Here is a 12,781-nt window from a genome sequence, read left to right on the forward strand (position 1 = left end):
AGGTGTTTGTTAAAACTTCTTGTGATCCATGATGGCGGTCACACCATGATGAAAATCTTCCTCAGAGTACTAATAATAAATGTATACAGAAGTTTCTCGCCGGATCTCCTCAGTGGGTTGCGATTCCTGCGGTAGATTCTGTGCACCGCTGTCGTTCTAGAGCAGATGTGAGTTCTTTAAAGCTAAGCTCTGTGAGTTCATCACCTATCACGGCGAAGCCTAAATTGACCCTCGAGGCTAATGGCGGATAGGGAGGGCATATAAAGCTATTGTATGTTTTAAAATTATTGAAAGGAAAATGATTTTATCACTGAGCGTTGTGGCAGATAGAGTTGCGCGAGACGACGCCGCCGAAACAGCGACTACGAATGTAAAACTGTAACAATTTCTAATGCTGAACCCTAAACTGTAAAGAAGCGGTGCCCAAGAACTGTCCGCGATACAATAATGCTAACACATGAATAATAACATCAAACAGGATCGAAGAGGACTCCATTCTGTGCACCGAGGACACGACACAATGACTGTTTTTGTCTCGCTCCCACAAATACAATTATTACTTATATTTCATTCATCACGTCTTTATTGGGCTGCATATTGTACTGCATATTGGTTTACCGATGGTAGAACATGTTGTAGGACCGCAATAATGGGTACCACCGTCCTGTCCATTCCTGTCGGGATGTAGTCACTCATCATGGTTTGAAGGGTGGAATCGTCGTTGTACAAAGCGTTTGAGACTTTAACCTCATGTCTCACGCTGTATAAGCGTGCTGTGTGTTTCGAAAGTAACGTGATGCTTCATGTCCCGTGGTTTCACCAGGATCGATCCTCGCAACGTTCTTTATGACACAAAACATAACTCTTGTTTTCATCAATAAAAATAATCATTAAATTCGATTCATTTTAAATAATGTGGCATGGAAAAATATGTTATAAGTAAGAAGGACATTATGTATAATTTCTTTAATAGATCAACGACGACAGAAAATCTAGGGCATTATATTGAAATTGTCCAATTATTTGAAATGTTCACAGTAAATATGATTTGATATCGGAGGCCTGATCGCTGGTTGCCATGGCGACGCTCAGCGGGCTTCAGCCTTCACCTTCACGTGTACGTACAATAAATAACAAGGTTTGTCTTATTTTGCGAGGAGTGCGAGGCGAATGTTTCCTGAGAAACTTCATTTGGTTACGTTATAGTTTCTTGAATAGCTTAAGAATATCCAAAGGTTCAAATTATAACAGCATTATTTGTAATATTAGAAGCTTGCACACCGGGGACCCAGCCTACAGACGACCGTCCTTATGGATTCACAACCTTTTGGTCTTTTCAGTATTACTTTTTGGGCCTGCGTCAGATTTAGTACGAGATCCGCGAATCGCGGAGGCGTCCGGTGTGTGTGGGATGAGCGAAGTCGCTCACTAAATGCTTCTGCACTCCTGTCTGAGCCTCTCCCTTGGAGAGTCGGGATAGGTAGGAGTAGGAGAGGACGTTAAACAGTGGAATCAGACGCTCGGCCATCTCAAGAACGCCGGACTGACGTAGTCGTTAGCGTTGCTGATTCTCCATCGATCAGGGCGGTCGGCCCGTCAGACCAGACAGACTCATTCGTGAACTTTTGAAGCCGAAATAATATCCCAGTTTACAACTATTGGGAGTGATGTCCGGGGCGTTATGAAGGTCGATAAGGTCACCTTCAGCTTGTTTACAGACTCTCGCGAGGGGACAAAGTATTGTGATTTGCTATTGAAATGGGTAAAGTTTAATTAGCTTATCGAGGGGCCCGCCCCTCGGTCGGCATCGGGTACATGATTGGGTAAAGGAGACTTATTGAAGTTATATGAATGCTTTCATCGTAGATTGTATATTTGATTGAATTCATTGAAGTTGATTCGTCGCTAAGACTATGTCTAGCTCATTAGGCTATGGATGTTTCAATTCTTAATAACGTTCGCCATTGTCCATGAACTGTCGGTATCATTTAACATTGCTCTCTCGTCCACCAGCCTTGAATAAAAAAACTAGAATCATTTCCAAAAGCATTAGGGTGACTTTAGCCGCTGACAATGGAAGAAAGAAAAACTCGAAGACATGTCCCATGTCACTCTAGCGAACTATACACTATACATGACACGAAATGAAACAGCAAAAGCAATAATAAAGCTGGAACTACAACAGACGCAGAGTATGACGCGGACTTCTGGAACGTAAGCCTTTGCCTATATTTCGAGGTGACAGTGACATATTTTTTCCCGCGTTACAATCTCTATTTTAACAAATATTTTTACTAATCACCATTTCCTAGTTATTACAAACTAGGTATTCGCTGTGATGCTGATAATGAAGAATACACGAAAATAGGAAGTCAATCTGATTTTACATCTGAATAATATACTGCGATGCTGTGACTTAGTTTGTGTTCAGTTATAGAGGCCCAAATCGTGAAGGCAAACGTGCAAGATGTGTCAGCTAGTGCAATGTAAGACTAGCTTAAACGATAAAATGTAAGGGTAGCTTTCCAATGAATATTCGATGAGGACATTAACATAATCATTTGACAACCTGCGAACGAGGCCGGGGCGTGGGGCGATACATAAATATTTAAAATCGACTTTAAATTAATTAATAAAACGTGTGCTGAGGAGTTATTGGTTTCTTTATCAGATTCACTTGTTTTTTGACGAAATTGAATTCTATTTTTCTTCTGTTTAACACTCTTTTATTAGATTGGTATTTATGTATGTTTGTTTGCATATGAATTAATCTTTAGAGGCCATTTTCACGGACTTCAATATGTCAGATTAACTTGACAATTTGTTCTAATGTCACTTCGAGGTTCAACAAAATAAAATAGGTGCAATTAGTTATTAGTTCATTTTTTCGTTAGATTTTACCCTAAATAATATTTAGATATTATTCCTGCCTTTATATCACCTGTATTATTAGCATGTGTTTCTCTTAAATTCATCTTTTCATAATCATATTATGATTCTTCATGCAGTCCAGTGCAGATATTCAGACACGGTATTCAGTTTCTTTGTGATAATATTTTACTATGTATAATATTCCTAACGTTATAGATATCTCAGATCGCTGCTTCACTGATCTCAGATCTCACTCGCCTGCCATTGGTCTCTGTTAACAATCAAATCATATTACACATAAAATATGATGAAATAAACCTTACAAGGTTGTTCCTTAAAACGAATTTCAAATCATTGTTCGTGGGATTGTCATTACAGATTCGCATCAATATTCTTAACGTAAAACGTGTGATCCACAAACACACACTCATATCTTATAATAAATATGAAAAAACACATTTAGTTAGTGTATTTGTGAAGTCCAATTATTGTAGCACTCTCTCAGAGATCGAGCACTCCTAACATGCACGATCTCTACATTTCAAATGCTTTGTGTCTTATTTAAAATCGATAATTTATTGAGGATCTTCGTTGTTTTGATCAAGTGGTATATACAGTGCAATTATATTGTTTGATACTAAGCTTGTTTCCTTTCTTACGAGAGCTATGTGGTCTGTCATTAGATTCTTGATTTCGATGTTTAATGTTTAAATTACCCGCAATAACAGTTTTATAACGATATGCTCTTTGGCCCTGTATTCCATTTTTGTGTCGAACGAACGTAAATTCCATAAATACTGCGTCAAATTAATGTTAACTCTCACAGACGGCCGCAAATTGAAAAAAAAAAAAATTATTTTGACATTGACTTCGATGTTTTGATTTAACCTAATGAGTGCTTCGATAAATTTCAGTGATTTCTTATAAAATGAATAATAAGACCTATTACGATGAACAGTTTTTCTTAGATAAATATAATTCAAATATTAACAACTGCAAGAAAAGAAAACATGATCACAGAATCTTTGAACATAACAGTAATTGTAAACTAATTGATTTGAATACAAATGCAAAGAGAGTAATAGAAGTACATGATTCGAATGGTATCAATAATAAAATTAAAACACGAGAAATTACAGATGAAATTAACGTACATAATACGGAAGCATGTTCAACAGAGACATACAAACAACTTGTCGACGTTCCGACAGAATTAAATGAGTATCTTATAGACATTGGAAAGTGCGCAGAAAAATCGACATACTGTCGCCCTGCCATTGATTACTACAGTCAAGCATTTGTCTTCAAAACAATGTCCAGGAATGCTAGATTGCAACGTCTACTTAAAAATATAGTGGTAAGTCGTCAAAAAGAGAGGGCGGAAGACGCTTGGAAACAATACATCAATGAATTGAAATGTAAGCATGGGTATAATTCTAGAGCTGATGACTTCAGGGTACCCGAAGGTAAAGCCGATGACTATCCGGACATATGTGATTTGTACAATACACGATTTAGTTGGAACCAATCAAGACAATGCCAGAATTTGCTTGAAGATTTTTATGGATCTTACGAAAGACAGCAGAGATGTGCTCAATCTGAAAATTGTAGACGAACAGAAAGGTCACAGTTTGGCAATAGACACTATTGCTATCCTACTTCCTCTCATGGACGACTTATATTGTTGGATAGGGAGAGAGCTCGAGATTTTAGTCGAGGTTATTCCCGAACACCGCAATATAGAGATTTTCGTGGTAATACTATAGTCATTGACAAGGACCCCTATGATAGTCCTATAAACCAATGTAATCGTGAAAAATACAAAATTGATAAATCTACTATTGTACCAGAAAAAACAAATAAACAGCAAATTTATAAGACTACCTCGGTGCAAGTAAGCGACCATGCTAATATTCCATATATTAATGGTGGTGATGAATGTGTAGAAAGAGACAGAAAAGAGAATATACTCCCAAAATCCAGTAAAATTGATAAGGATACAGTAAATACTGCTATGGACCAAAATATATTAGGGAACATTGAAAGTAAATTGGATGAGTTAATAAATATAATCAATAAATTGATGATTGACATGAACACAAAATTTATTCATTACGGTAACAATGAATCGGCTTCTACTGCTTGCAAATTAAGTAGCAATGATTTGAACACTTCTAGAAGTGAAACATTCGGGTTTTACAAGACGGAGAGCTTAATGTGTGGAATCTCTAGCTTTTCTGATGTTGGTACCAGTAAAGCATTAAAACTAAATTGTAATGCAGGACCCACAAAACTTAATAAAATATTATCAGAAGAAATCAATAAAAGTAACAAAATAAAAAAAGATATAGATGACATATTGAACGGCAAATCGCGATCTATTTCTCTGCCAAACAGTTTAGAAGAACCCACGAAAGACGTGTGTACGGAAATCATGGATTCATTATCCAAAGATACAAAAAACAGGGTTTCGAAGAAAAACAAAAGGTGTTTTACTATAGCGGTGAATACAGAACCAATCGGTTTGTTAGGTCTGCTGAAGATATCGAAGGAGACGATAAGACAAATCCTGTCGTACATGCCCCGAATCGACTATAATTCATATTTGTCCATGGTTCAGTTCCCCCAGCTGTCTAAGATCGGCGAGTCGGATTATATCTGCAATATTTGCGGGGCAGCCTTCTGTCGGCCGTCACAGCTCAGCGAACACATTCAGAAACATAATTTGGACAACACGAGGTAATTGTACTTTTAATTTTTTACATTAACCGGTAAACTATGTGACCGAGATGATTTCAAGCTGCGCCTTTGTCGCTTTTTGAAGCGTGGAAAATTAGATCGATTTTTAATGTTATGCAAAACGGTTTTCCCGGATCAGTAGCAGGATACGTTTCGTCGTTGTAAAAAGTGCTGGTATTCCCAATCGTTGTAAGTAGGTTAGTTAATGAAGCATCGCTTTATTACAGTTAAACCCAGACTGTGGATAAATTAGATATTGAACGTAGCGTAGTGCCGTCGTCTATTATGATTACTGTTCTTTTCTTTTATGGGCTTCGATGTCTGCCCGAGAACACGGTTCATCTGGTCCGACGCGGCTACCGGAGGTCGTAGATAGCACGACCTTGTCTCTCCTATAATACTTTTAAAAATTTTACCAAACACACATGTCGGTTTACTTGTGAGCCGTAAATATTATACTTTCCACTAGTGGTAACATGCGTACACCTCTCATGTACCTCTCCGTATGCGTACACGTCCTCAGTTTTTCTAAAAGTCTTGTATTTTTTTTTATTGCTGAGGTGGGTGGATGAGCTCACAGCCCACCTGGTGTTAAGTGGTTACTGGAGCCTATAGACATCTACAACGTAAATGCGCCACCCACCTTGAGATATTAGTTCTAAGGTCTCAAGAATAGCTACAGCGGCTGCTCCACCCTTCAGACCGAAACGCATTACTAGTTTACGGCAGAAATAGGCAGGGTGGTGTTACCTACCACCCTGCCTATTTCTGTATTATTGTCTGTATTTATTGTCTCTATGTTCTGTGTATACGTTACGTCAAGTATATGCTCTAGATTGACTGCCTGACCTTGTCAATACCATTATAAGTCCCTCTTATTTAACCAGTCTTTGGATTTACAGCCTAAATTATGAAAAATTGTCTACAGGAATTGCTGTGTTTGCCGGCATGCCTTGGATTCTAAAAGACGTTCAGCCTTGTTTTCATGTCGGTACTGCCACCAGCCGTTCATCAGAGCGTACTGCTGTGAGCTCCACCAGAGATCGTGTGCGAAGAATTTCGGAGTCCGGCACGCGGAAAGTAATCGCGGTAACCTGGCTATGCTGACGTAGATTGAAGAAAATACCTTTTTTGTATTGTTGGTCCTATTTATATTGTATTTATTTATATTTTGGATATAACAGTTCACTTTACAATTGTATTTTTTTTCCACTAGCACTTTTATAATTGCTAAGCTTAGTTAGAAATGATTACACCAAAACTAGTTGTCACTTTAAATATTTATGTCTATAGTATGCTGGTAAATAAGCATAGTTTATTGATAAAGCCTCTCCATCCTTAGTCTCTAGCCTCGATCCTGTACAGAAAATCAAATAAGCGTCCCAACTAAATAAATTTGTTAGCAAACTTGATTTTACATAAACATTTCCCTCCGCCCTTGTCGTTAATTGGGCACGAGGGTTGTCTATTATGCGACGGTCGCTTCACATCAATCACTCTGTTTGTCAGCCGTCACGTCTATTGTGATGAAATGGGCATAAAATTCCAGAAAGGTAATTCTTTCTTCGCGCGCGTGTGCGTGTGTGTGTGTAATTATGTCAATAAGAGAGTATCGTTTTGTTGGAGCTATTTGACAAACGATCGACACTGAGCTGCTCTGAGCCCTGTGTGCCCACACCACACTCGAACGAGCTAAGACAGTCAGGCCAAACTATTGACATAATATACTGACTCCGAACAGGAATTAGGGACTTAGGGTGCAGACGTCCAAGGGCCAATTATTTATTGAACATTCAATGATGAACTCCTTTTTGACACATTGGACTTGCAGTTCGAATATCAAATTTCAGCCACTTCGGATTTGAGGAATTCTGTTTTAACAGAGAGACATGAATGATATATACAGCACTAAACAGAATACTAGCAAGATTTCTAGGCAGTTTTGAAGACACACCTCGTGGGTCATGTGGTTAATAAATATATACCTATTTCTATAGTTCCTAAAGTTATTTTCAATTCGGGGCTTGAGCTTCGTAAATATAATTTCATTTCTTTTAATACATGTGAAAATCTTTGGTTGAGATAGAAAAGCTAGTTGTGTTATTATTTTAATTTAATTGTCATTTGACTTCCACAAAACTTTTCTAGCTCTTCTATTAATGCAGGTCAAAGGACCATCTTCCATAATGCAAGTTGGCTCCTACACTACTTCTAACACATCATCTACTCGCAGTAGTTCTAACTTGATTTTCCAACTATGCTCCTGTGTTTTCGTATTGAATTATAGAAGTTATTACAATGGGACTAAGGCTCACGTGTCTAGTTGGTGGCTGAAACCATTCTCATTGCGGTGCGGATCATGAGCTGGGCTGTTATAACTTTTACACTTTGATCTATTTTTTAGTTGTTAACATTTTTGATTTGCATTTTCAGTGTTGTTAACAATGCCAATGCTAAAATATGACAACAAAACATAAAAAAAAAAACTATATAAAATATGAGAAATAATTGAACTAACAGCGTCTAAGAATACTGTTCTACACGTTATTTTTGAAATATCTTTTATATTAAATTCTTTAATGTTATCTGTTACTTGAATCAAGGGCTAATAAAGGTTTTGTTATCTTAGGCCTGTCATAAAGACACCCAAATATTGGAATACCAATAATAGGGTACAATAGTACCCTACATGGGACATATATTGAAGCGCTTGTGGCGCGTGCCTTGCGTGATAATCTTAAACATCAGTAAGGCAGCTGTGCCTAAATATGACTATAACGTAGTAATCTTAACCATAAAAACTTCTAAGAATAATGCCCACCTGCCATCTGATATGATTTTTATGTCAGGGCTGAGATAAAGACACCCAATATTAGCACAGCCAGTGACAAGGGTTCTTTTGTAGGGCACGTGCTCGGAGGGTGTCTTATCAGTGAGCAGGGAGTCACTACCGTCTGCGTCATTAACTCATATTTTTTATCGAGTACATAGAGTCTGGTATGCCTTTCTTATTTACTGCACATTGCCGACCACAATGATTTGTACATGATTTTTTAAATGACGTCCTTATTATGGTACCTTAGTATGGTATGGACAATATCGGAACATAGCGGTCGGTTCGAGCCGGTTGGCGGCCTGTTAGGAATTTATCCAAGTATAGTGGCGCTTGCTGATCTTTTGGGTGGAATGAAATCAAGGCGATAGGGAACTCAAATGAAAACACCCTCTTGGCTCGAGATCGAATCCGACTCAGACAGAGCGGGCTACTTAAGGTAACGAGAAAGAAACTATTCTTTATTTCAGATCTTTCCATTTAACCATTTTTCGGAAAAACCATTTTCGAAACTTTTGAAATTAAAAATAATTATTTGAAAATCTATCGCCCAGACACATACATACCGTATACATAATATGTTCCTAATATTGACATAATCACTAAACTTTAGCCCTACCCAGTGCGGTGCCATGAACGGATTGTATTCAGTTTTCCAAGTATTTTCGCAATTGTAGAAAGGAGTATTTACTTTTCTAGGGCTACGCTGATTCCAGCGTCGAATTAAATCACTTGTTTATGGTCTCCGAGCTGTCCGAGTCCATCACTGACGAGACCTTTGATAGCAGTTATTGTTATCTGTTGTGAAACCATTTTCATTTCATTAGACACGTCAAGACCTCTTTAAAGATGGTCGCGTCTACCCCGCTATTCTTTTTGGTTGGTTGTAGTTGTGGTGTAGTACGGTACTATGGCAATCTCTGTAGGTGATCTTGTGGGAAAATAATTGTCTTAAACCGTACACGTTGCAGTTGTGTAGTATTTAGTGATCAGTATGCGGAGTCGGTGCGTGTCGCGGACGTGACGCGGGCGCTCTCCGATATTTGCATAGGTTTCCGCTAGACCGAGGAAACACATGCTCTAACACATGGACCTATCATAATAATATGGACACGTCTGCAGCCAAGATCATCAAATGTAAGGGTGCGCAGTAAAGACGCGAAAATGCGAGATTCGTTTAATTACTTTTGCCTGTAAACAAACGGTATTGTTAAGGTTCATGAATATTTATCGCTGTTCAGACAGTTTCGACACATACCATCAATACCATATTTAATCATTTTTAACAAATTGTCTCCTCACCAATTTGCAGCTTAGATGTTGATCACTGTTTAGTTTTTTTTCTCGGCTATGACCAAGTGCCCCCTTATAGTTTGAGTATATGGATACACTTACTGAGTACTAACTAGCCGCGGAGCTACCGTTCTATTTGACTACCCCACACTCTTGCCGACTCCTTGTAAGTATACTCGTATCTAAGTTAATATATTTAAGTTGAACACTCAAAGTTAGCCCTGTGGTATGTAGTTAATTTTTGACAAACATTCGTAACGGCAATCAAATATTGGTAAATTAAAAACCCGTTGATTGGAGTCATCAAAACACCACATCCAGAACCTAAATAAACTCTTTTTTAAATGTTACATGCTTCTATCACTCATTGGCCGACTTTATTAAAACGGCACATACATAAAAGATAATTTTCAGTAATTTTGTTTTTTAAAATGTCTCGCAAATCAAATACATAACAGTGATTTGATGAAACGCATATGATACGGAATAAAAAGTGAGCTCTTCTGTAAACCTAGAGGTTCTTAAGCAGTCAATGACGCTCATGGACATCAGCACAGCGAAGACGTTACCAATTGCGAAAAACTTTTATCAAACTAACTTTTTAAGAAAGACGCGTTTTACCTCTTGAGAAATATCGCGGAGGACAGCAATTCCAGAGACAGACGTTGTTTGAAAAAAAAAGAAAAGATTTCTGGATTTGCACTGTGGAAGATCTATGTTTCCAGTTTGGTCGGTATGACCTCTGCTCTGGCGCATGACAATAAGCCCCTTTCCTTTATAGATGTACACCCGTGTGAAGTGCACGGTCGCGGTTAGCCCTTTTTTTTCATTTTTCACCTCAAGAAGACCAGCATTTACATTATTGTAGGTTGATCTTTCTACTAAATAATTTAAATATCTTGTTTCTCCAGTCAAGCTATATGTCGTCCATGTCAACAGTGGACATCCCGAGGCTCGGATCCTGTTGAATCATATTTCAGCACCTGAGAGCTCACAGGAAGCTCACAGTGCCACACATCTTATTCGACTTTGCTTACACTTTGGTACTTTTTATTATCTGAGTAGTCTTGTGACATGTTTAGTTATTTATTGCATAGGTGGCCCATTTCGTCTTATGGTTATCGGACTCATGAATGCCGTCACCCGTTTGAGCTCATGAGGTCGCTGTCTAAATTGTGTTATATAACACGCCCCACTGCGCTAAACACTAAATACAAGTTTCATTTTAATTACATGATGTCGTGTCTTCGTCATGGAAGTCAATTATGAACATGTGTTAAATATGTATCGGGTATATCTTTTTAAAATTGGTACGTGCTTGCGGGATCTGCATGCGATTCTGCATACCGCAATTTAATCTCGATTTTATGTGTTGGTATATTTTCATACAATTATATTATATTATGCTGTGGAGGATCACTTAGCAGACACCAATGGAGAAGGAGATCCTTACGCGGAAGTGGCATCGGATTGGTCACTTTTTGAGAAAGCCTAATACCCACCTTATCAGTGCCATCAAAGAGAGCACTGATCTGAAAAGTGTCTGACAAAAGGAAGAGAGGCCGCCCCAGAACAACTTGGCGTCGCTCGGTGGAGCAGGAGCTAGGGGTCTTGGGCATGACGTGGGAGGAGTTGGATTGGACTGCCCAAGACCAATGTAAATGGAAAGATTTGATTCGAGCCCTACACCCCAGTAGAGGGTAATAGGAAAGAATGATGATGATGATGATATTATATTACTGGTGGACTCTTGTGAGTCCACACGGGTAGGTACCACCGCTCCACCTATTTCTGCCGTGAAGCAGTAATGCGTTTCGGTTTGAAGGGTGGGGCAGCCGTTGTAACTATATACTGAGACCTTAGAACTTATATCTCAAGGTGTATGGCGCATTTACGCTGTAGATGTCTATGGGCTCCAGTAACCACTTAACAGCAGGTGGGCTGTGTGAGCTCGTCCACACATAAAAGCAATAAAAAATAATAATTGTAGGTATGCTCATTGACACTTCCTTTAGCTGCATTTTGAAACTGTGATGATGTAATTGAATTTATATATACGCATATTTACGTAATTTATATACTTTAACTTATATATCATAAGTTTAAATATGTAATACTAATGGAACTTGTGTAAAATGAGTTGAATTCAACCTCCTTTCAGATATTGTTGAAAGTTCTGAAACCATTAAAAATTAAGTAAGTACATCGTAGTAAATACCCATTCAGGTAGGATCCACAAACAATGTGAAGTATAATTTGTTATTTATATACTATTCTAAATATCAATGATATTGTTTAAGCGGACAAAAGTAATTGTCTTGTACAGTATCAATGTTAGAACAATATCAATGGAATTTTATAAACTGTAAACATTTGATATACGTTGACCGGCAGACGAGCGTTCAGCTCACTCGGTACGAAGTGGTCACTGAAGCCCGTGAACATTATAACGCGCACTTATTAGGTCCTCATCTACTTTGAAACATTCTCAATGATATTGCAATGATATCGCATAGGGATTGCATCGCTTACACGCTGGAAGAGTTGCTCGCACGGTGGCTAAGAGACAGGGCTCCGGTATTGACCCGCGTGAGCTGTGACCGCACACGACACTACCTAAAATATTGATTAGTCCACATTTGATGATATAATTAAGAGCGATGTAAAAACTCGTCTACTATCGCGTTCTTATCGTCCGATCAGGGGGCGGCGGTGGTCACTGCGCCGCCGTAGATGGTCAGAGGCGCCCTCTGCAGTTATTACGTAGACTTAGAATCAATGGAATGGACCTTTGGTGTGCTTTTTGTTATTTGTGCCTATAGTGCTTAAGGGTGTTTAAAAGTATTTGTTGTTGGCAGTTTGCAATAAACTTAGATTTAATGCTGATAATTGTAAAAGTAATCTATATTTTTTAATTGCTTTGGGGTTGAGTACGCAGCGTGATCACAGCACTCAGACTTGAAGATCACGACTAAAGCATGGTATACAGACTCAGAGCTCCTCGTGGGATTGACATCTAATGCTATATATTCAGAATAAATGCCT

The 12,781-nt window shown here is 38.4% G+C and overlaps 2 protein-coding genes across 13 annotated transcripts in view; one reads left to right on the top strand and one right to left on the bottom strand.

Moving 5' to 3' along the window:
* Positions 1-12,781, bottom strand: part of LOC101737057 (protein prickle) — a 358,717-nt gene that overhangs the window by 27,544 nt on the left and 318,392 nt on the right. The gene's annotated exons all lie outside the window — the stretch shown is intronic.
* Positions 3,731-6,806, top strand: LOC101745668 (uncharacterized). Its single transcript, XM_038017606.2, has 2 exons — positions 3,731-5,610; positions 6,539-6,806. Exons 1-2 carry the CDS (start codon positions 3,800-3,802, stop codon positions 6,720-6,722), a joined length of 1,995 nt encoding a protein of 664 aa, XP_037873534.1. The 5' UTR covers positions 3,731-3,799; the 3' UTR covers positions 6,723-6,806.

The sequence above is a fragment of the Bombyx mori genome, chromosome 19, assembly GCF_030269925.1.
Source record: "Bombyx mori chromosome 19, ASM3026992v2".
Classification (NCBI taxonomy): Eukaryota; Metazoa; Arthropoda; class Insecta; order Lepidoptera; family Bombycidae; genus Bombyx; species Bombyx mori.